This window comes from Leucoraja erinacea, chromosome 21 (assembly GCF_028641065.1).
Source record: "Leucoraja erinacea ecotype New England chromosome 21, Leri_hhj_1, whole genome shotgun sequence".
NCBI classification, from domain to species: domain Eukaryota; kingdom Metazoa; phylum Chordata; class Chondrichthyes; order Rajiformes; family Rajidae; genus Leucoraja; species Leucoraja erinaceus.
In genome coordinates this window covers 20,772,166-20,796,812 of record NC_073397.1, presented here as the reverse complement: position 1 = coordinate 20,796,812, position 24,647 = coordinate 20,772,166, and the positions used below count along the sequence as shown (strand labels likewise).

General features: G+C 42.1%; 1 protein-coding gene and 1 non-coding gene across 2 annotated transcripts; one reads left to right on the top strand and one right to left on the bottom strand.

The window, feature by feature from the left end:
- Positions 1–951: 951 nt before the first annotated feature.
- Positions 952–22,046, bottom strand: LOC129707365 (deoxynucleotidyltransferase terminal-interacting protein 1). Its single transcript, XM_055652349.1, has 13 exons — positions 21,891–22,046; positions 19,450–19,520; positions 18,036–18,132; positions 17,119–17,217; positions 13,497–13,565; positions 11,953–12,009; positions 10,866–10,927; positions 8,990–9,035; positions 7,478–7,536; positions 5,920–5,980; positions 4,981–5,052; positions 3,663–3,718; positions 952–2,078 (listed from the first exon to the last, which is right to left on the bottom strand). The coding sequence occupies exons 1-13, from the start codon at positions 21,954–21,956 to the stop codon at positions 1,970–1,972; spliced, it is 924 nt and encodes a 307-aa protein (XP_055508324.1). The 5' UTR covers positions 21,957–22,046; the 3' UTR covers positions 952–1,969.
- Positions 22,047–22,245: 199 nt separating this feature from the next.
- On the top strand, positions 22,246–22,318 carry trnat-ugu (transfer RNA threonine (anticodon UGU)). The gene has a single exon. It is a non-coding gene; the product is annotated as a tRNA-Thr (tRNA).
- The last annotated feature ends 2,329 nt before the right edge of the window (positions 22,319–24,647 follow it).

Genomic DNA, 24,647 nt, shown 5'->3' with positions numbered 1-24,647 from the left:
GATTACCCCTCATCCTCCTGCACTTCAAGGAATAGAGGCCTAGCCTGCTCAACCTCTCCCTATATTTCAGACCCTCGAGTCCTGGCAACATCCTCAAAAATCTTCTCTGCACTTTCTAACTTGACAACATCTTTACTATAACATGGTGCCCAGAACTGACCACAATACGCCAAACGCGGCTTCACCAACTTCTTATCTGTACGGAATTTGTATGTTCTCTCCGTGACCGTGTGGATTTTCTCTGAGAAGTTTGGTTTCCTCCCAGATCCAAAGACAGGTTTGTAGGTTAATTGACTTGGTATAAATGTAAAAATTGTCCCTAGTATTGGATAGTGTTATTGAACGGGGATCGCTGGTTGGTGCAGACCCGGTGGACCTAAAGGCCTGTTTCCGCGCTGCATCTCTAAACTAAACCAACGTCTTATACAACTGCAACAAGGCCTCCCAACTTATATACTCGATACTCTGACTGATGAAGCCTTTTTGGCCACGCTATCTATTTGTGTTGCCACTTTCAGGGAACCATCAACCATACCTCAGCCCAAAGATATAAAGGTTTGGAGGTTAATTGGCTTGATAAAATTGTAAATTGTCCCTCATGTGTATGATAGTGTTTATATGTGGGGTTAAAAACTAAATTAAAATAAACAACCGCTTCATTCCGGTGGCTTGCCCTGCTGAGTATTTTCAACATCACCTGCCTTTAAGTTCACATTTCCGGCAAATGTTTTGGTGTCTGGTTGATTTCCCTGTCAAGCTGTAGATGAGTCAGGGGAAGAAGATACCTCACAACCAGGAGACAACTTCAGCTGGAGAAATGAAAGAGACAAACCGATACTTGTCCAGAGGGGGTGATTTAATTGGCTCAGTTTGTTCCAATTAAGGATTAGACACTGCCACCCGCAGCAGATAGAGAAATCGGACACAGAGGCAAAAAACAGACACGGTTTGGGGGGGGGGGAAAGAAAACACAACTTTTAATTAAAGACAAGCGTAAGAAAGATACAAATCTGCAAACTTAAAAAGTTAAATAGACAGACATGGTAGAAGCTTGTTTTTGATTTTTTTGTGTTTCTGATTTACATCAGCTCGAGGGAAACGTCCAGCACTAACAATTCAGCCTCATTTCTAAGTCTACACAATATAAACCTCATGTTTTGAAGCAGTCACCCTGCGAACATGCCCCGTGCTGGATTCAACTGCAGTACTAAAAGCCAGTAACATCAATACCAGAGGATAGGACAGCTTGCCTCAAAATACTCCAGCCTCAGGAAACTGATGTGGCAGAGGAAATGACAATAGCTTTATATTCACCAGGTTGATGAAGACTTATTATTTGTAATCACATCCTTTTACCATTGCTATCTATATTGTGCCCTATTCTTGATGTAATTGCACAAGCTCCAAAGCTGCTCAATCAAACCTCTTCATTATGATATTAACTAGTGATAATTAACACACTTATTACTGAAAGGATAAGGGTTCAATCCATTCAATTGGTGGAAGACACCATCCAGCTCAGTGATGATGGCTCCTCTCACCCACTTGAACAATGTTTGGAACAGTTGCTATTAGCTTAGCTTAAAGCTAGCTTTAGGTTTAAGGCTATTGCAACTCAGCCATTGCACAGATACATTTCTTGTTGGTGCAGATTCCTCCAAGAATCAACTGGACACCTGAGAAAACTTAAGATGCAGGCTTTACAGAGCACAATTATGTAGGGCACAATTTAGGTGTGACCAAATTCACTTAGTTCATACAATGACCAATCCTGGTCTTTTCAATGTATTGTGCTCATTTGATGATTCTGAGGTACGTACAACGAGGATCACTTTCAGGAACGATAGTGATAGAAACTAGGAGTATCCTGTGCGTCAAAGGACTAATTATACCACCAGATGCCTGGGCAATCTTGGCAATAAAAACTTCCATCATAACCATCCTTCCCTCCCCATTGCAGGATGACTTCCTATTCCTTCTCTGTCCGTACAGCAATCATGTATTTCTGCATCTTCTCCAGCATCCACATTGGAACAATAAATGGTCGGAGCTCGTCCAATCTCAGCTCAGGACAGTCCCTGTGACAGAATGTGGAACATTGGTTATTGTGCTGCAACCGCTGTGGCAGAGACACGGGGTCGATCCTGACGACGGGTGTTGTCTGTGCGGAGTTAGTACGTTTTCCCTGTGACCGTGTGGGTGCTCCAGTTTCCAGCCACATTCCAACGACATGCAGATTTATAGGTTAGACAAAATGCTAAGAGTAACTCAGTGGGTCAGGCAGCGTCACTGGAGACCAAGTGAAGATTTGGGTTGGGACCCTTCTTCAGACTAATTGTGGAGGGGACGGTACATACAGCATGAAAACAGGCCTTTCATCCCACGGAGTCTGTGCCAACCATCAATCACCCATTCACATTAGTTCCACGTTATCCCATTTTTTCATCCACTCCTTACACACTAGGGCAATTTTAGAGGTCAATTAACCTACAAACCCGCATGTCTTTGTGATGTGGGAGGAAGCTAGAGCACCCGGAGGAAACCTATGTAGTCACAGAGAGAAAGTGCAAATTCCACACGGACAGGACCAGAGGTCATGAGGCACATCTCTACCAGCTGCACCAATGTGCTGTATCATTCAGAATTACATATTTCAGAATATCAAAGTCAAAATGGTTATACGAAAGTAAGATCATGTTTTATATAATTACGGGTTTGAGGATGCAATGCAATAAGATGGATAATAGCATTTGGATTTTAAAAAGATAGTTGATAATATAACGATAATTAAATAAAATAAGGGCTTTCAGGATTGAGGATGACATTTTAATTGATTTGTTAAAGGAATATGACAGAAGGAATCAGCAAGCCATTTTCAGTTTAGTAGACTGCTACTGGCTCGATGTCACAAGAATCTGTCACATCCTGAGATGTTGAAATTTATATTAATAACCGATGGAAGCACAATTTAATATATCCATTGGGAAGAGAGAATCAATGTTTCAGGTCACTGAACCATCTGAATTCAGAGAGAATGGAAATCAGCACGATAAGTTGCAGGGTGCGTGTGGAGGGAGATCTCTGATAGGGCAAAACTGGGGTGACCATGAGGATGAGCTGCAAACAAAGTTAACTGATCAATGACTGAATTAGAAGAGCAAAAACATGAACAAAAGAACACAGGCAAAAGAGCGTGGGAGCTGCAAAACACAGAGCAGGGAGACTGGACACGTCTCCTATTTACAGAGAAAATAGGAAAACAAACAGCATTTGATCAGGCGCTGGTGGGCTGCTCTGGAAGTTTAATGCATGGAATCCAGGGAGAGCTAGCCGACTGAATAGTGAATTGGCTTCAAGGAAGGAAGCAGAGGGTGATGGTGGAAGGTTGTTTTTCAGACTAGAGGTGTGCCATAGTGCTGGGCCCATTGCTGTTTGTGGTTTATATCAATGATTTGGACGGTAGCCTAGAAGGCATGATTAGTAAGGTTGCAGATGACACTAAAGTGGGTGGTATTATGGATAGCAAAGATGGATATCAAAAATTACAGCAAGATCTTGATCAGTTGGGCAAGTGAGCTGAGGAATGATTTTAATGCAGATAGGTGCAATCTCTGCCTTGCCTCTCTCACTGGGACGAGTTACCTGGTTGCAAAGGTTCTCACCTGTAGTCATCATTGGCTGCAAGTTCTCGAATGTCATCTTCTATTAGCAGGTAGGCCTAAAACACAAATACATTACATTGAGAGTAGCATGGCTAACAGCCATTGAATCTGCATCTTCAATTATACCTACACAACGTGAAGACCGTGCATGCAAGGGGAATAACTAATTATTCTGTTAATCACAGAAATGGTTTGTCCATTGAGTATAGGCTATTTGATTCTCTCTCGATACAGGGTCACTGGAAATCTATTGCAAATACCAATCTCCGTTGCAAGGAGGCAAAACTAATACTGTGTGTTTACTTGTTAAGAAAAGTGGTTTGAACATGCATGGATTTCTTTGCCACAATTGCAGTTTGGACTGCTCAGGTATAGTTCTGGTCAGACATCCAAACTACATGCCTAAAATGTGACAGATTAACTCTGTGATCGACCAAGAACAAAAGGGATCTTGTTTTTGTATGGTCATTCTAGAGATGACCTCCACCATCCCAACTTCTAATTATGGTCTAACTTCTCATATGTACATAACTTAATTAGTAAGGGTATCAAGGGTTACAGGGAAAAGGCAGGAGAATGGGGTTGAGAGAGAAAGATAGATCAGCCATGATTGAATGGCAGAGTATTCTCGATGGGCCGAATGGCCTAATTCTGCTCCCATGACAATAGACAATAGGTGCAGGAGTAGGCCTTAAAAAGCATTAAAAACCACAGATGTTGGACATCTAAAATGAAAACAGAAAATGATGGAAATACACAGCAGATTCTCCAGCATCGGTGAAACCAAAACCGTGGAGTGAGAAATAGAGTTCACACTTCAGGCTAATGACTCTTCAATTCCACAGTTGCCGATTGCATTTTCTGTTTGCACTGCAGCAAGTAATATGGAGTTTTCCCATCACACACAGTGCCCCATCTCATCAGGCTACCCGTTGCTATGAACTATTAAAGGAGCCCTTTAGCCGCAGGCTTTACTCCCTTGTAAGTTGAGGGAGGAGGGAGGCAGCGGGTCAGCTGAATAATTAGCGCCCCCCCCAGTAGCTCCACATAGCAGTGATGATGTGCAGGATCTTGGATGGAAAGTGGCAAATAGAAAGGGGTGGAAAACAAACCAGTTGAAGGAGGGACAAAGCAGTCCATGTTGCCGCATGAAAGGTAAAACAACAATAATGGCACTTATTTGAGATGTTGCTGGAAATCTTTGGTTTGGGGACAAGGACATGGTGTTAAAACCCCCCCCCCCCACCAAAATACCAGAAATACACCGAAATATTTTGCATAAAGTATGACATTATTGTTGCAGAGTGTTAATACTCACCATCTTGCCCCCTGTGGCTGGCATATGATGCTTTTCTCCAAGCCAGTGCTTGTCCTGCGAGTCTGCAGAATACTAAAAGTCCAGGAAAGTGCAGGTAAGAACAGATGGTCCACAGTGACCCACACTTGAATTATACAGTAAAGGGCAACGATGAACATGATAAACACTGATCTATGCTAAATCTACAGTACTAAACTGCACTGTACTGACCCACCATGGCCCTCAGTGAAATTCAGCATAGAGCCATGAAATATTGCGTAGGAAAACTCCAATAACCTTGCAGAGTTGGGACTTTTGGATTTACTAGATACTAGATATTATTTCAATGAATACTCCAACAGTCATTTTTTTAAAAAGAAATATGTTCCAGCAAACCATTTTGAAAGGGAGCACAGATGATGGAAATTATGTTTTGCAATCGGCACCTGGTGAGCCAAATACTGAATCATCAGGATTTCTGAATTGTTGGATAGCATATTGGCATTTTACTGTACTGACCCAGTGAAACACGGTACGGTCCTATACCAGACCCATAGCAAAGCATAGCAATGACCCCCCCCCCCCCCCCCACACTGGCAGTGCAACATACTGATTATTCTGTGATTGCATAACAAATTAGGCTTTTTGTTTCATATGGGATGTTACTTTGATGGTTTTTTGTCTTGAAGATTTTATAATCCATCATTATTTTTCAATGGAGTATCTTGCATGACATAGGTTTAATCCTGAAACATGGACTGTGTTAAATATTACTCCCAAGAATAAAGAAGTTTGGTGAAATATGGATTCTGGCTCTTGACAGATGTGTTGGAGATAAAAGCCATACTGTAACTCTCACCAACTGGACTATCACTGCTGGCAGTGGGCAGTGAGAATAATCAAATTACATGGTGCACTCGTTACACACATGCCTTGGGAAGAAGGCTCATTTGGTCTTACCTTGAATAGTTCAGGATGCTTTATGTAGATTCTTCCACGAGTGCCACCCATTCCCAAGGCTCTGAAACAAGAGGGGAAATGCTTGGGAACGAACTTGCATGCAGTTCCGTCAGTAACGTTCAATTTCTAATAAATCTCATCAGAGATGTGGATCCCTCAGATTGCAACACACAGAAATTAAAAGGCTTGTTGTAAAGTTTACTCAAAAGATGGTATGAAGGTTCTGTGGGGAACAGTAATCCTCCTACAACAGTGTACACTTCATCACAGCACAAGGATAGTACAGGACTCAAGATCTGCAAGGATGGAGCTATGACAGAAGAAATATAGTAATCACCAGAGACTGTACAGGATGGGGTTGATTTATTTGGAACAAAAGAAAATGAAAGGAGATTTAAATGTACAAAACTAAGAGTGTAAGAAGGAACTGCAGATGCTGGTTTGAACCAAAGATAGACACAAAAAGCTGGACTAAATCAGCGGAATAGGCAGCATTTCTGGAGAGGAAAGGGTGACGTTTTGGGTCCAACGTCACCCTTTCCTTTTCTCCAGAGATGCTGCCTGTCCCGCTGAGTTGCTACAGCTTTTTGTGTTTACCTTAAAAAACTAAGAGGCCTGGTCAGTACATGGAAAGGAGCACTTCATTTGACATGGATGCTGATAACTAGGAATCACGGATTAGTGCTTTTTGGTAGAAGGATTAGAGGGAAGGCAAGGTATTTTTTTACTCAATGAACAGAGGAAGTCTGGAACTTACTGTCTGAAAGCAAAAATGCTAATCACGTTTATAAGAAGCCTGGTTCAGTTTTGAAGAAATGTAACCAACAAGATCATGGATGGAAAGGTGGGAAAGGGGCTTGGCTAGCTCCATTATTGCTGCTTTTTGAAAAATGCTGGATCTCTAAACAAATTATTTGAATGGCCTACTTCTGTTTCTATGAATGTAATGATGGAAATAATGGCGTGAAGCAAAGTCTGAGGTAATGGGTGGTTATTGCAAAAAATCTACTTCACAGAGGAGAATAAAAATCTCCCCAAATCAAAACCAGTTTTCATTAAATCTTCCATGATGCTACTCATAATCTCTTTTCAAAATTACCACATATCCTATGGCGTCTAATTTTAATAATTTCAGCATGCACCCTGGCCTATGTATGTCATCAAGATTAATATAGCAAGTACAAAAGAGCATTATAGTGTCTCCAGCCTATGGTACAGTTATTTAATTGTACTGTGTAAATAAATGGAACTTTTCAACTAGCCTGTGCTGTTCCTGCATTGGTAATGCAAGCAACCATATAGCAGCATGTCTATTCTACATCTAATCACGGTGGCACCTCCCTGAGATTTGATAGGGGAGTGCACAACTAACTGAAATCTCACCAAACATATCCTGATTTTTGAGTAGATGCAAATTGTAGATCATGCACAGATTGAAATTTGAATATTCAGCAATACTTATTTAGCAATACAAAGTGTATCATCCGGCGGAATAGGTAATTTTCTAAAAAAACATTCCATCACAGGCTGAAAAAGAACATAAAAACTAGCTGCTTACTTGTTTGCACGTGATCCAAGCGCAAATGTGGTTGATGAGTTTAGTCTGGCTGGGTCCCACTGAAAACATGGAATAACAAAACTTGACTTGACTTGACAATTAAGAGCTCCTTAACCTTTGCTCTCCCATTCTCCTTGACAGCCATTCTTTACTATCGTGCACTTCCAACAAAAGGTAATGCAAATTGACTAATTGTCTTTTCCGAAGTACAGAATAAAGTTTCAAGGACATATTTTTCTGTCACCCCATTATAAAACCCTGACCGTAATTGTCAACAATACTTAAATGAGAATGTGTTGTCTGTTAATTACATTGCTGGGGTACATTTCCAGTCTGTATCATTTAAATGAGGAGAAAGCTATAATCCACAGTTGTAGTAGTCCATCCCGGGGGAACCTCCCTACGTTGTTTCCCTGTCTTTTCAAAGCAGTGGTTAGAATGTTACATAGATATATAAACAATAGGTGCAGGAGTAGGTCATTCGGCCCTTCGAGCAAGCACCAGCATTCAATGTGATCATGGCTGATCATCCACATTCAGTATCCCTTTCCTGCCCTCCCGATATCCCTTGATTCCATTAGCCAAAAGAGCTCTATCCAACTCTCTTTTGAATGTATCCAGTGAATCGACCTCCACTGCCTTCTGAGGCAGAGAATTCCACAAACTCACAACTCCCTTTGACAAAGTTTTTTCTCATCTCAGTTCTAAATGGCCGACATCTTATTCTTAAACTGTGGCCCCTGGTTCTGGACTCCCCCAAAATCAGGAACATGTTTCCTGCATCTAGCGTGGCCAGTCCCTTAATACATTTATATGTTTCTATAAGATATCCTCTCATCCTTCCAAATTCCAGTGAACACTAGCCCAGTCGCTCCATTCTTTCATCATATGACTGTTCCACCATCCTGCGAATTAACCTCTTGAACCTACGATGCACTCCCTCAATAGCAAGAATGTCCTTGCTCAAATTAAGAGACCAAAACTACAGACAATACTCCAGGTGTGGTCTCAACAGGGCCCTGTACAACTGCAGAATGATCTCTTTACTCCTATACTCAATTCCTCTCTTTATGAAGGCCAACATGCCATTAACTTTCTTCATTGCCTGCTGTACCTGCATGCTTACTTTCAGAGACTGATGTACAAGGTCACCCAGGTCTCATTGTACTTCCCATTTTCTTAACCCGATACCATTCAGATAATAATCTGCCTTCCCGTTCTTGCCACCAAAGTGGATAACCTCACATTTATCCACATTATACTGCATCTGCCATGCATTTTCCCACTCACCCAACCTGTCCAAGTCACCCTGCATCCTCATAACATCTCTTCACAGTTCACACTGCCATCTAGGTTTGGCTCATCTGCAAATTTGCCAATGTTACTTTTAATCCCTGCTGTCTGACCTGTTGAATTCCTCTAGTACTTTGTGTTTTGCTCAACTTCCCAGTATCTTCAGTTCCTTATGTCTCCAAATAAAAGTCTATTTAAGGAGTACGTAGAAAGCATTACCTTTGGTCCTTCTCGTTTTATTGGCTCAGCGTACTTAACCTTTGCGCTGAAGAAAAAGGTTGAGATTTCAATTATTCCTTTATTTAAAGAATTTGATCGAATTGAACCAAACAAAATTATCGAATACACAATCAAATTTCTGGGGGACTTGACCAAATAGATGATTACATTGACCAAAGATACTAGACCAAAGTTGATGATTCTCTGGATCAGGCATCTAGAACCAGTAGTCTCAGAAAATTCAGGACAAACAGGCAGCATGGTGGCACTGCCTCAGTGCCCAAAGACCCAAGTTCAATTCTGACCTCGGGTGACTTGTGCGAAACTTGCATGCTTTCCTCGTGACATGTAGGTTTCCTCTGGGCCTTTCAGTTTCCTCCCACATCCCAAAGATGTTTGGGTGGAGGTGAATTGGCTACTGTGAGTTGGCCCTTGTGTGTAAGTGAGTGGTGGAATTTTGGGAGATGATGAGAATAAAAGAGATTTGATTAATGAAAATTAATAGTTCGAGATGGACTCAGGCTGAAGGGCCTGTTTATATGCTGCATCTCCCTGAATCTAAATATCTCTAAACAAAGAGTCGAGAATCTTTCGAATTCTCTGTGCAAGAGAATTCTGGAAGCTCAGCTGCTAAGTATGTTCATTAATCTTTGGATATAAAGGGAATCAAGAGATATATGTTAGTTCAAAGAAGTGGCACCAAGGTCATAGATCTCTCTCAATGAATGGCAGAGTGGTCGAAAGAGGCCATATGAACCACTCCTCCTATTTCTTATGCTCTTGTCTCACAACAAATGTCACCCTAACCAATCGTGTATTGTGTTCTGCTATAATAACCTCCAAGGTCAAATGGATTGTTAACGCTGGCCAAGCGCAAATCAGAGATGATTGTTCAATAACAAGCTGCATTTATCCCATGTCTCAAGATGCTTCAGTCGAACATTGTAAACAAAGTTCAATGCCAACCCACTCAAATGCCGCAAGGCATGATTAAAGGAATAGGCCACAAAGATCATCTTAATGAGCAAAAGTGAAGCAGAGTGGGAGGCACAGAACCAACCAGTACCGGGCTCAGCCCTTCGGCAGAGTGAGGAGAGATGTTGGTGAGAGTGAAGGGCTGTCGGAGAGCCGTCGCCCGCGTGAGTGCCGGTGGGAGGATGCACCGCCTTGAACAAGGAGGGGCTCGGCATGAGGGAGCCGAGCACAAGGGGGGGGGGGGAGGAGGAAGAGGGACAATATTGAATACTTTTGTAACTTTGTCGGCACCCTTTATGTGGCAACTCTTAAATACTTGTATTGTATGGAAACAAAGAATCACACTGTACCAAGTACATGTGACAATAAAGTATCAATCAATCAAGGTGTAGGATGTTCAGAGTTTCGAGCATTGGTAGCTGAAGACCATTTGGTTGTATGACCACTTAGCATCGCAGCACAATAGAACAGAGAGAGATTTTGTCTGGAAGGTGCACATTTCAGAATATCTTGTGTTCACAAATTTATTTCACCACTAGTTACACCACTGAAACAATTGACAGTAGGTGGTAGTTACTGGCATCACCTAGCTCCACAGGAAAGGTTAGCACCAACCTCAATGTATATATTTTTTAATTCTACACTAGTCATTGGGACAGCATTCCGAAACTCTCAATATTTTTCTGGCCCCGAATTGACAAACAGCAGCACTGGGAGGGAGAAATAGGTTACTTTTCTCCATCTGCATTACCCAGTCATTGCATCATCATCAGAAAGATTTGCCATCATTTTAAAAAGTAATATGCAATAAAAACTAGCAACTGGAGAAGAATGGTTTCACCCACTCACTTCCACTGCTGTTAACAAGAATGGATACACTCGCCTGAGGGTTCATACTCACATCGCAGCATTTGGTGCTGTCCGGTCAAAAGACATCAGATGCCCTGGTGGCCGTCCTTTCCTCTGCAAGAGAGAAATATCTTCAAAACATTGCAATTTGATGATCTTCATTGTTTCTAACTTTTACTTTCTTTTGGTGGGATGGAACAAGCTATGGAGTTATACTGTAGGCACATTTGGATTCATTATTGGCTTGCTTCCTCCTTCCCCAAAGCTTATTTTATAAGCAGAGTTACTGTATTAAAAACCATTCACTGTGGGTATACATGGTTTATTATTTTCTGGAGCATGGGAGGCTGAGAGAAAACCTGATCAAAGTATATAAAATTGTGAGTCATAGATACGGTAGACAGTCAGAACCTTTTACCCAGGATGGAAATGTCAAAGATTAAAGGACAAGCTTTAACATAGAGGCTGCAAAGTTTAAAGGAGCTGTACAGATCAAGTTTAGTTTAGTTTAACCTGGTATTGTGTTCGGCATATACATTATGGGCTGGAGGGCCTTTTCCTCCGTTATGCTGGCTACATGTTCTATGTTTTATGCAGATGCCGACATCAATTTAAAGTGGCACTGATCATTGTCACTATAGGGAATGGATCTTGAGATGCTGCCTGACCTGCCGAGTTACTCCAGCACTTGTGCCCTTTTGTGTGAACCAGTGTCTGCAATTCCTTGTTTCTACTTAATGTTGTGCATGATATTTTGTGTTGAGTGTGGCACTGATCTATTCTCTTGGCTACATCATGTGATGACCAGAATTTTGTGAGTCACTTATGTGGTCTAATCTGCACTGGCACATGCAGTGCTACAAGTTGCCTTTCAATCTAATGACTCCTATTGAAGGCCATCATCAAATGGCTTCTTCTGGAAAGGGTGACAACATCACAATTGTAATGTCCCTCTTAGTTAGATGGTCCACAAATCACCAGCACATATGAATAATGTTTTTTCAGGTCTAGTACTGGAAGGTTGGGGAAGGACTAGTGCCTCCAATAGATATGAAGAAATTTGGAAAACTAAGCTTACCACTATGCCATTTTAAACTTCCCAAAACTACAACAATCACGTTAGCTTCATTCAGACTAACCTTCTTTGGGACTGGACTTCCCCTCTGGCTTAGGTCATCCTCCATCTGTCGTGAACGCTGTAAGACATATCTCACGTTAAAATATCACACTGATAGCTCGCAAGCTAAAAAAAGTACATTACAGCTAATTTTTTTTTTTTAAATGTGAGACTTAATAAACATAGCCACAAACTTGTGCACAATATACCACAAACAGGAAAATAACAATGGTGTGATAAGAAATTGTTGAGATGTCAAGTGACTGGACATCAGGGCGACTCCTCCATCACAAACCCCTATCCTCGTACATCATCACCAATCCTTTCTTGGACATCATCCAAGTCCGAAACAAAAGGTCAGCTTGGATGAATGCACTATTTCCACTCCATAATTTCTCCATCTCTACCCCAAACCTTTTGCTGCTGTAAAGTGATGATCATGGATCTGTGTTTACAGCATCTCTATTCTATTGCGAGTCAATGTAAATTCGAGGGGGAAAACACACTAGTATACCCAAGTAATTCCTATAAGCATAAACTATCTCACATCTCCCTTCGAGGTGTTACTATATCAGATGTTAACCTTGAATATTGCAAATGCCTAGATATCAGTAATTCCCTATCCTGCAATAAATGCAATCCCCCAAAATATCCTGTATCAGCTGGTACAGCTGCTGCCTCACAGTTCCAGAGATCAGGATTCGATTCTGACCTCAGATGCTATCTGTGTGGAGTTTGCAAGTTCTTCCTGTGACTGCTTGAGTTTTCTCCAGGTCCTCCGGTTTTCTCCCACATCACAAAGACGTGTGGGTTTGTTGGTTAATTCTTCTCTGTAAATTGTCTCTGGTGTATAGGGTGTGGATGTGAAAGTTTGATAATAGAGAACAAGTGCGAATAAGTGATCAATGGTCGGCAAAAACTCTGTGGGTCTAAGGGCCTGTTTCCATGTTGTTTCTCTGAACTCTAACCCAACATACCCTATGTCAGTCCTGTGGGCATACCAAACCAGAAAGTATATGAGAGAGTTTGTGATATGCCACTATTTCAAATTAGTTTGGATAATGCTATATATAATCTATTTAAAACGGCAGCATTATGAATCAAAACAAAACAAAAGTGATCAAACCCAAGATACGACTGGATATGAAAAGTCACATTTTTTTTCAGTTGTCAGCTATGGCAAATCACCCTTAGAATCTATAAACTTTTCAAATCACTCTGGAACATGATGCAAATTCAAATTCTTGCCCAGATCAATCTATCCAGTTATTGGGAGTGTCCCGACTGCACCCTTCCATAAACCTGCTGGTGATCTTGGATGAACAACTGGATATTGTAACAGCTCTTCAGTCGATGTCTGAAAACAGGTGCACACATCAGATGGATTGCTGAACAATGACAGTTGGTGCTATTTTCAGAACCAAATCTCCTGCTACAATTAGAGAACAGAATGACACAGCAACTAATTGGTACAGAATAGCACATTGTACTGCTTCACTCTACTTTACACTCCATGAAGCAAAGTATTAATTCCACTTGGTGGTCTGAAGTCAACTCTGAGCCTACCTTTGTAGCAGAAGTGTCTCCAATGGGTTTAGTAATCATCTTCCCTCCATCTGAGTACATCATCTTAGCCTGCAACAGGAAGATGAGATAAGACATTGAGATGCTGGCTCATTGTTAAAGTACATAAAGAACAAAGGAAATTATCTGTCATAAATTATCTGTCATAAATTCCCCAGCAAGCAACCACAACTTACTTATCCCAAGCTTCAAAAACAGTTAATTCTGTTGTCTGTGGTATGTTTTATTAGAAAGCTGGAACTGCCCTTCCCTATGAAATAATAAGCAAAGGGAACCGTATTGAAGTAAAAAAATATTGTTGTTCAAACATCCCTGAAAGCATCCAATAATTTCTTCATGCAAAATATCTATGGTCATGTGTTGATCAGCATATGATAATCCCAAATAGCTGTTTAGGAGATCTTCAGGGATATTCCTATATTCTAAACAGCAATTTCTAACAACATTGCTGAGGAACTAGATAAAGCTCAAAATCCTGAATAGCTGATTAGGAGATCTTCAGAGGTATTCCTATTAAATATAATTCTGCACGGGGGAAACATAATGAATAGAGATATTAGCATACATATTCCATAATTTGACAATGCTGTCCATTGAATCTATCAAAGCTCAAAACATACAACAGGTGTAATCCCCATTTTCACCACCTCATTGCATTAGGAGTTTGATCTTCAATCCATTCTGATAGGAAATATCTACATACTGGTCTTGAGTGTGCGAGCTGTGAAACACAGAATCTCTGGCCTCACTGACAGGATTGCTCCACCTCTGACATTCAAAGACACTTCAAATATTATTAAAATTGAGAATCACTAGTCAGGAATGGTGCCCGAGGACTTGAAAATTGCAATTGTTACACCATTGTTCAAGAAGGGAGAAAAGCATGAGAGGGGAAACTGTAAACCAGTTAGCATGACTGCAGCAGTAGATAAGATTTTAACGTCCATTATAAAGGATGAGGTTTCTGAGCATTTAGAAGCACATGGTAAAATAAGGTGATGTCAGCATGGCTTTGTGAAGGGGAAAATCTTGCCAGACAAATCTGTTGGAATTCATTGAGGAAGTAAATAACAGTATAGACAAAGTGGATGTTGTTTACTTAGATTTTCAGACCTTTGGTAAGATGCTGCACGTGAGGCTGCTTAACAAGATGGGAGCTCATGGTATAGAAGGAAGATACCAGCAGGGAGAGAAGATTGGCTGACCAGCAGAAGGTAAAGAGTGGGAATAAAGGGGCTTTAAAGGGCAACTGGCCCAACCACATGTGGAGTATTGTGAGCAGTTTTGGGTCACATACAGTGCAATCAGAAATATTCAGACCCCATCACTTTTTCCACATTTTGTTACGTTACAGCCTTATTTTAAAATGGATTAAATTATTTTTTTTTTTTAAATAATCAATCGACACACAATACCCCAGAATGAAGAAGCAAAAACATGTGTTTAGAAATTTTTGCAAAGTAATTAATAAAAAAACTGAAATATTACATTTACATAAGTATTCAGACCCTTTGCTATGACACTCAAAATTGAGCTTAGGTTCATCCTGTTATCATTGATTATCCTTGAGATGTTTCTACAACTTGATTGGAGTCCACCAGTGGTAAATTAAATTGATTGTACATGATTTGGAAAGGCACACACCTGTCTATATAAGGTCCCACCATTCACAGTGCGTGTCAGAGCAAAAACCAAACCATGAAGATGAATGAATTGTCCGCAGACCTCCAAGACAGGATTGTGTCGAGACACAGATCTGGGGAAGGGTATAAAACAATTTCTGCAGCATTGCAGGTCCCGAAGAGCACGGTGGCCTCCGTCGTTCTTAAATGGAAGAACTTTGGGACCACCAGGACTCTTCATAGAGTTGGCCGCCCGGTCAAACTGATCAATCGGGGGAGAAGGGCCTTGGTCAGAGAGGTGGCCAAGAACCCGATGGTCACTCTGACAGCTCCAGAGTTACTCTGTGGAGATGGGAGAACCTTCTGGCAGGACAACTATATCTGCGGCACTCCACCAATCAGGCCTTTATGGTAAAGTGGCCGGACGGAAGCCACTTCTCAGTAAAAGGCACATGTCAGCCCGCTTGGAGTTTGCCAAAAGGGTTGTTTTCTCTGGTGCTCTGGTCTGATGAAACCAAGATTGAACTCTTTGGCCTGAATGGCAAGTGTCATGTCTGGAGGAAACCAGGCACACTCATCACCTGGCCAATACCATACCTACGGTGAAGCATGGTGGTGGCAGCATCATGCCGTGGGAATGTTTTTCAGCGGCAGGAACTGGGAGACTAGTCAGGATCAAGGGAAAGATGAACGGAGCAAAGTAAAGAGAGATCCTTAATGGAAAACCTGCTCCAGAGTGTTCTGGACCTCAGACTGGGGCAGAGGTTCACCTTCCAACAAGACAATGACCCTAAGCACACAGCCAAGACAACGCAGGAGTGGCTTCGTGACATGTGAATATCCTTGAGTGGCCAAGCCAGAGCCCAGACTTGAACCCAATCGAACATCTCTGGAGGGACCTGAAAATAGCTGTTCATCGACTCTCCCCATCCAACCTGACAGAGCTTGAGAGGATCTGCAGAGAAGAATGGGAGAAATTAACTAAATACAGGTGTGCCAAGCTTGTAACGTCATACCCAAGAAGACTCGAGGCTGTAATCCCTGCCAAAGGTGCCTCAAAGTACTGAGTAAAGGGTCTGAATACATATGTAAATGTGATATTTCAGTTATTTATTTTTAATTGCTTTGCAAAAATTTCAAAACACCTACTTTCTCTTTTTTATTATGGGGTATTGTGTGTAGTTGATGATAAAAAATGAAATTAATCCATTTTAGAATAAGGCAGTAACGTAACAAAATGTGGAAAAAGTGAAGGGGTCTGAATATGTTCTGAATGCACTGTATCTGAGGAGGGATTTGCTAGCATTGGAAGGAGTCCAGAGGAGGTTTATGAGAAGGATCCCGAGAATGATTGGTTTAACATATGTTGAGTGTTTGACAGCGCTCGCTATAGTTTAGAAGGATCTCATGGAAACGTACTAAATAATGAAAAGCCTAGATAGAGTGGATGTGGAGAGGATGTTTCCACTAGTGGGAGAGTCTAGGACTAGAGGGCACAGCGTCAGAATAAAAGGATGTACATTTGAAAAGGAGCCAGAAGGTGGTGAATATGTGGTATGTATTACCACAGACAGCTGTGGAGGACAAGCCTTAGGGAAATATTATACCAGAGATTGTTAGATTCATTAGTAACAGATTGTTAGATTGATTAGTAACGGTGTCAAAAGGTTACAAGGAGAAGGCAGGAAAATAGGGTTGAGAGGGAAAGATAGATGAGCCACGATTAAATGGCAGACAAGACTCAATGGGCAAATGGCCTAATTCTGCTCCTATGTCTTATGAACTTAACCCTGTAGTCTTGTGAAATAATATGAACAAAGTTTCAACATGCAAGAAGGCATTTTCCAGTGCCAAACATGAAAGTGTAGTTTTGGTGTTAGAAATTATTGTAACTCACAATCAGTGGAGGAACAAGACACTGTGCACACATTCAGGGCCATCTGACCAATTCATTCACATTCTCCCACTGCCATTTTTCCTACCTGTTCCAAACAGTTTTTACAGGTTTCTTGCACCAGTTGCTCAATGTCTACATCTTCGCCAATATTTTCCTTCACATTACACGCAGCTTTCTGGAAAAACTGAAAATAATTTCAGTCAGAACCAGGAGACTTCAAAAAAGTGAGAATGCTTTCTGTCTACAATAATTAGCACTTCAACAGAGAAAATACAAAAATTATATCAGATTTAATATATTAATCAATCCACATTGATTAATGTCGTGGTGGAGAAGCTTGTTGTGGACCCGAGAGCCTGAGAGTGATGCCGCCTGGAGCTATGCTCCTGGTAGGGCCACCCATGGCGTTAAGGTCAAGGGAGAGGTCTCTGACAAAGAGCAATCCAACCAAGACGTCAACGGTGGAACAGGCGGAGGACGATAGCTGACCTTAACGGAGTGTCACAACGGCTGGGAAGGCGGGTGAAGGGTGCAGCAGAAAAGGGTCTCCGGTCGACTTGGACTCCACGCCACTGGATCCTGAAACTAAGCTAGATTGATGACCTTCATCAGAACAGTCCGGTAGAAGGGTCAATGATCTGAAACATTAACTGTTTCTTATCCACAGATGCTGCCTGAATGATTTGAGCATTTTGTGTCTTTATACAGGACAAAATCTTGCATGTTCCACATTTTGCTTGTTCCAGAAAATATTGAACTGGGAATTTTTTTTCCCAACAGCACAATGCAAATATTTTCCACATGTGGATTGCAGCAATTTCAGGGGTGAATCGCTACTACCTATTCAAAGGTTAGTAAGGACGGTTAATAAACACGGGACACATCAAGGATGCCACAATCCTTAAAATATTTTTTTCTAGCTTAACTTTCAACCCACCAAGCAAGAAGAGTCGTTCACTCACCCACTGCAGAGTAGGAATGCAGGAGGCCAGGTCACCTTACCTTGGTGTATTTGTTGATTACAACACGGATTTCCTCATTGATGTGGGGCTGCAGAACAGCTCGCAACAAATCCATGGATATATTTGGATTGGTGAAGCTGAAGAAAGGGCAGAGTGATATGCCATATTTTTTGGAGGACAAAAATATCTTATGACAGTCAACTCAGGGTAACAATCATTAAAAATCTATTTGAAGAAGGGTCACCACCTGAAATGTCACCTATCCATTTCCTCCACTGATGCTGCCTGACCAGCTGAGTAACTGCAGTACTTTGTATTTTACTCGCGATTCCAGCATTGGCAGATCTTTGTGGTTCCATTGATAATCTATATTTACGGCATCTCATTACACTTTGTGAGCATGCTAAACAAAAGGCTAGACATCAACAATAGACCACACCAAGATCAAGATTCCCATCAAATGTCAGTCATACTGCAAATGCAAAGGAATGGAGTAATATAGCAAGGAAGTTTTACTACAAGTTTGTAGGTTTTTGGTGGTCCACCCATTTTGGATAGGTGACAAGTCATCCTCTACGCTAATCATCAACACTGGTTCCCCGCAAGGAAGCATTGTTAGACCCCTACTATACTACTTATACTGTGCAGCCAAATACCAATCTAACTCAATTTACAAATTTGCAGGCAACACCACTGTCACGAGCCGGATATCAAATAATAATGAGGCAGAGTACAGGAAAGAGATTGAGAACCTTGTAACCTGGTGCCAAGACAACAACCTCCCCCTCAATGTCAGCAAGACAAAATAGATAGCATTCTTTCCTTTACTCTACTATCCACATTCACCTTTATGTATACCTCTCCAGACTGATCAGTTACGAGTCACAAGCATTCACCACCCTTTCAGAAAGTGCCAACAGCCTTTGTGTCACCTGGATTCTGATCCTGCTATTACAGACATTTCCTTTGTTGTCCCCACCCCTTTCCCCTCTGTTATTTTCTTACTTTCCCAGTTCTGTTGCAAGGTTGCCTACCTCTACCTGCAAGGTTACCTACCTCTACCATATACTTTGGTCATGCACAGCAACCACTCCATGTGAAACTGTTCTCACACCATAAATCTATACCCTTTTAGACACACCCAGCAGGGCAAAATGTTTCTTACTATCTGCTCTTCTCCCTCTCACAACTTTGTGTACCTCTATCACACTACCTGTTCCTCAAGTTGTCCTGAGCACACAGATAGAAATTAACTCTTACAAAAGGTCTTTGGGGAGTTACAGTACAATCCAATAATACTTCTCTTTCTAGTACCAGGCACAATAGACAAATATATTGGGAGTTCAGTTTTCCCATTCAAGCACTAATCCTATCTGATCTATAGGTTTCTGGGGAAGGACAATAAGCACAGAAGTATTATTCTTACACGCACTTTGATCAATAAAATGTTTTACCTCACTGCCATCTGAGATCTCCGACCCCGTCGGGCAACTTGGCGGTGTTTAATCATGATGTTCCAGGGATTCTGCAAAGGAAAACATAGCAAGATAAAAAATGAAAATATTAGATGTACTCGCATGTCAGAAACATCTGTGGATGTTTCTGACGTCTCACAAAGGTTGTCAGAAAAGCAAGCCTTTCTACTTTTACATTCAAATACCTTACAAATACATTCAAATGCCTTAGTAATAGCACTTGTTCCATCACTTGTTATACCTGCACATTACAATTTTCTGAATCATAAAGTATCCACATTTCTCTGCATCTAAGAGATCTGTTATCTCTTGTTAGATAATACTTAAAACAAAACGTTTCCTGCCAATTACTAACCATACACTTCGTTTGGCAGATCTATGACCTCCAATTAGACTTTCTACATCACTATGTAGCCTCTGTTCTCTTCACAACTTACTTTTCACATATCATTGTATCATCACTAAATATTTATCAACCTCAACAGATCTGGGCAATAAAAATTATATCACCTGTTTGGTACATATCCCTCTAAACCTTTCCTATCCACGTCCGTGTGTGTTTTGAATGCTGTTACAGCATCTGCCTCAACTACCTCCTCTGACAATTTGTTCCATATACCCACCTCCCCGAGTGAAAAAGTTGCCCCTCAGGTTCCTATTAAATCTTTCCCTCTCACCTTAACCTATACCCTTTTGATTCCCCTACCCTGGGACAAAAGGCATTCAACTTGTCAATTTCCCTTATGATTTTATACACCTCTAATAAGATCACCTCTCAGCCTCCTGCTCTCCAAAGAATAAAGTCCTTGCCTGCCTAATCTCTCCCTATAGCTCAGGCGCTTGTAGCCTACAACATCCTTATATCTTCTCTGCATTATTTCCAGCTTATTGAAATGCCCTATAGCAGGATCTCCAAACCTGAACACAATGCTCCAAATGCAGCCTCACCAACATCTTATATAACTGTAACATAACATTCCAACTTCTGCACTCAATACTCTAAATAATGAATGCCAATGTATCAAAAGGCAAATCTCTGGAACTCTGCCACAGAAGGTAGTTGAGGCCAGTTTATTGGCTATATTTAAGAGGGAGTTAGATGCGGCCCTTGTGGCTAAAGGGATCAGGGGGTATGGAGAGAAGGCAGGTACAGGATACTGAGTTGGATGATCAGCCATGATCATATTGAATGGCGGTGCGGGCTCGAAGGGCCGAATGGCCTACTCCTGCACCTATTTTCTATGTAAAAGCCTTCTTTCCCACCCTATCTACCTCTAATGCCACTTGCAGTGAACTATGTGCCTATACTCCTAGACCCTTCTGCTCTACAACACATCCCAGGGCCCTATCGTTCAATGTGAAGGTCCTGTCCTGGTTTGACTATATTTTTGATAACCGTATGTACTGTCTAAATACCACTTACTTTACTGTAATTTGCAAATTTACTCGTGTCATGTCCATTTTCTTCCAATCCATTGATATAAACCACAAACAACAGGTGCTAAAGATACTGCAGATACACAATGACTCACTACCTAGAGGCAAACCCTTGGCTCATGATGCTTGGCGGTCCTCAATATCCCGTGAATCCCTGACTACTTGTTTATTGCAGTTTTGGTCACTGGAGAGTGTGCAGAGAAGATTTACAAGGATATTGCCAGGATTAAAAAGTTGTAGCTAAGAAGAACGATTGGAGACAAAGGGGCTATTTCTTTGTAATAGAAAAGGCTGAGATGGGTGATAATCGAGTGAACAGACTAGTTCAAATGTTGACAAATATTTCCCTCAGTTGATGTCAAAATCAAGGGAATGGATTTTAAGGGATTGATAGAAGTAGAAAGAAGTTGTGGAAATATTTTGTCACAGAAGGTGCTAGGCGGTAAAACGCCTCATCGCGTTGAAACAGTATTGGATGGGGCTCATGTTGTCCACCTCCCCGTGGTGAGTCCTGTCAACTGACCTCAGTCAGGCAAACGACTAACAAACAGAGACAGCAGCAGAAATAACAACGCTGCAGCGCCTGGAGGGCGTTACATAACTTCTGCTGCCTCAAACGCAAGAAGAAGCAGGACTTGGATGTGCACTTGTGAAGCAGTCACCTGCAGGGTCAAAACTGAAAGATGGAATAATATCTGGGTATAAGCTGGGTAGTTCCTCCCCGATTGACAGAGATCGGTGGGCCGAATGGCCTCCTGTGTATGTGTACAACTCCCAAACCGCAGCAGCTCGTGATCACCCATAAGCACGATCCACGGAGTCCCTCTCCATCACCCCTAACGCCCATCACCGTGCTCTCACCCCAGGACCACCAGAAACCTGTCGCCGCCCGGTGTCCGGTGACCGAGCTGCTGTCGACCGAGCCACCCGGACGGAGCTATGCAGCTGCGGAGCCTAGTGGTCAATAATCGGACCCTCCTCACCGTACTTGGACCCTCGGACTCTGGCACGCCACCAGCTTGGCTTCCCTCCTCGCCGTTCGCTCCCATAGTAACCGCACTCCCGCCGTTACCCACTGACCGCTTCTGCCGTCTCCGCCGACTGGAGAGTCACTTCCGGGCAGGCAGCGCGATGACGTCCAAATATACTAGAGCTTCGGTGACGCCAGCTGCCATATTTTTGCAGGGCGCCCGGGCGCTGCCGCCATCTTAATGCGGGGATCGAGACGCAACACAGCCATTCAGAACGTGCTGATCGCCACCTACATATGACAGACGGAGCTGTACGTCAACCGCTGCTCGCGTTCTTAAATCCGGCCACGTCGGCGTCTTACGTACCGGCTCCATAGCTCAGGGGTTAGAGCACTGGTCTTGTAAACCAGGGGTCGCGAGTTCAAATCTCGCTGGGGCCTGTGATAGTTCCGTTTTAGTATGACCCACAGTTTTATTCCTGCCATTTCTGGAGGGAGAAACGGACAGCTGCGAGGGAGCAAAACTGCAAAGTATGCCCGGTTTTAGTTGTAGATGATGAGGAAAGTGAGACACCACTCAGGGTGGAGGGGAAAGAGGGAATATAAAATCGAGACTGCAGATGCTGGGATTATGGAGAGAAAACAAATCTACTATTGAAAGTTTGCCAGTCAGGCAGCATCTGCAGAGGAAGCTGACATTTTTTTTAAAAAATCGTTTTTGACTATTTTGTGGTTCATTTTTTATATAGGTTAGTGCTATGGGTTATCGAATTTACTCATGACTAAAGCCAGGATTTTGCCATAAATGCCATGTGCCTTTTCATGCCTTTTTTTGATGATTTCACCAAGATAATGCCTTTTTCATGGTCGAGTGCCTAAATCAGCCTTTTTTTGCTAAAAGGTCGTGCTATTTTTTCTGTTCAAGAAGGAACTGCAGATGCTGGAAAATCGAAGGTACACAAAAAAGCTGGAGAAACTCAGCGGGTGCAGCAGCATCTATGGAGCGAAGGAACTAGGCAAAGTTTCGGGCCAAAACCTTTCTTCAGACTGAAGAATGTACCATGACAAATTTTGTGTTAACATAGTATAAATTACTAGACAATTTCCACCATCGGGGTGAAACTGGTGGCGTCAGTCGCTTATTCACGTGCCGCTGCCCGCTGGTTCAGTCTTCTCCAAACTCTATTTTTTGCTTCCAATTTTGCAAACTTCCCCAATACCATGTGCCCTAATTTTGCCCACTAATCTCCTTGAGTTCAAACTCAAACTTGCTGGAGCTTGCAAACTTGAGTTGCAAACTTCCCAAAAGCTACCACTTCCTGTGTACAGTTTTGGTCTCCTAATTTGAGGAAGGACATCCTTGTGATTGAGGCAGTGCAGCGTAGGTTCACGAGATTGATCCCTGGGATGGCGGGACTGTCATATGACGAAAGATTGAAAAGACTAGGCCTGTATTCACTGGTGTTAACCTACCCGCTTTCCTCCACATAAAATACTGAAAAAAACTAAAAAAACACATTCTAAACATTCGAACTTTGCATGGTTTATGTGATAAGGTATCATTGAATCTACAGATCTGAACCAATGGTAGACACAAAATGCTGGAGCAACTCAGCGGGACAGGCAGCATCTCTGGAGAGAATTCATGTCAAGATTTCAGGTCGAGACCCATCTTCAAACTGATGCTGCCTGTTCCGCTGAGTTGCTCCAGCATTTTGTGTCTATCTTTGGTTCAGTAGGGGTTGTTATTATGGCAAAATCTGATTACCAACAATTAGAAATCCAATTTGTAATTAATAGCAATTACTAATGCTATATGTAGTTAAGGTACTATTCTAATCACCTCTACCCTATTGAGGACATTGGACTTTGTCTAAGGAACTGATGTGCTACAACATGCGGCAACGCTGAGAACTATATTCTGCATTCTGTATCTTCCCCCTTTGCTCTACCTATGATACTTGAGTTTGAACTCAAGGAGATTAGTGGGCAAAATTAGGGCACATGGTATTGGGGTAGAGTGTTGACATGGATAGAAAATTGGTTGGCAGTTAGAAAACAAAGAGTAGGGATTAACCGGACCCTTTCCGAATGGCAGGCAGTGACTAGTGGGGTACAGGACTGCAGTTATTTACAATATACATCAATGATCTAGATGAAGGGATTCAAAGTAACATTAGCAAATTTGCAGATGACGCAAAGCTGGGTGAAGAAAGGAAGAGGCGGTGACATTGGGCTGTGGGAGAGCTGGGAAGGGGAGGGGAAAGAGGGAGAAAGCAAGGACTATCTGAAATTGGAAAGCCGAAAGAGGAGGAGATGGGAAGATGTGGCCAGTGATGGGATCCCGTTGGAGGTAATGAAAATGTCTAAGGATTATCTGTTGTATGTGACGGCTGGTAGGGTGGAAGGTGAGGACCAGGGGGACGAGTGGGGGGGATAGGGAGTGAGAGCAGAGCTACGGGATATAGAGGAGACCCTGGTGAGACTCTCATCTATAGTCGAAGAGAGGAACCCCCGTTCCTGAAAGAATGAGGACATCTCCGATGCTCTGGTTTGGAACACCTCATCCTGGGTGCAGATGCAGCGTAGATGGAGGAATTGGGAGTAGGGGATAGAGTCCTTACAGAAAGCAGGATGGGAAGAAGTGTAGTCCAGATAGCTATGGGAGTCAGTGGGTTTGTAGTAGATGTTTGTCAGTAGTCTGTTATACTAATGATGTACTCTAACGATAATGTTCTCCTTCATATGAGGAATAAAATCATTAGCATAT

Coding starts and splice junctions, on each gene's coding strand:
- LOC129707365 (XM_055652349.1), bottom strand. CDS start 21,956: ATGGGAGCGAACGGCGAGGAGGGAAGCCAAGCTGGTGGCGTGCCAGAG. Junction 10,928..11,952: donor GAAGTCCAGTCCCAAAGAAG/GTTAGTCTGAAT, acceptor TCTCTCTTGCAG/AGGAAAGGACGGCCACCAGG. Junction 3,719..4,980: donor CAGCCACAGGGGGCAAGATG/GTGAGTATTAAC, acceptor TTTGTGTTTTAG/GCCTACCTGCTAATAGAAGA.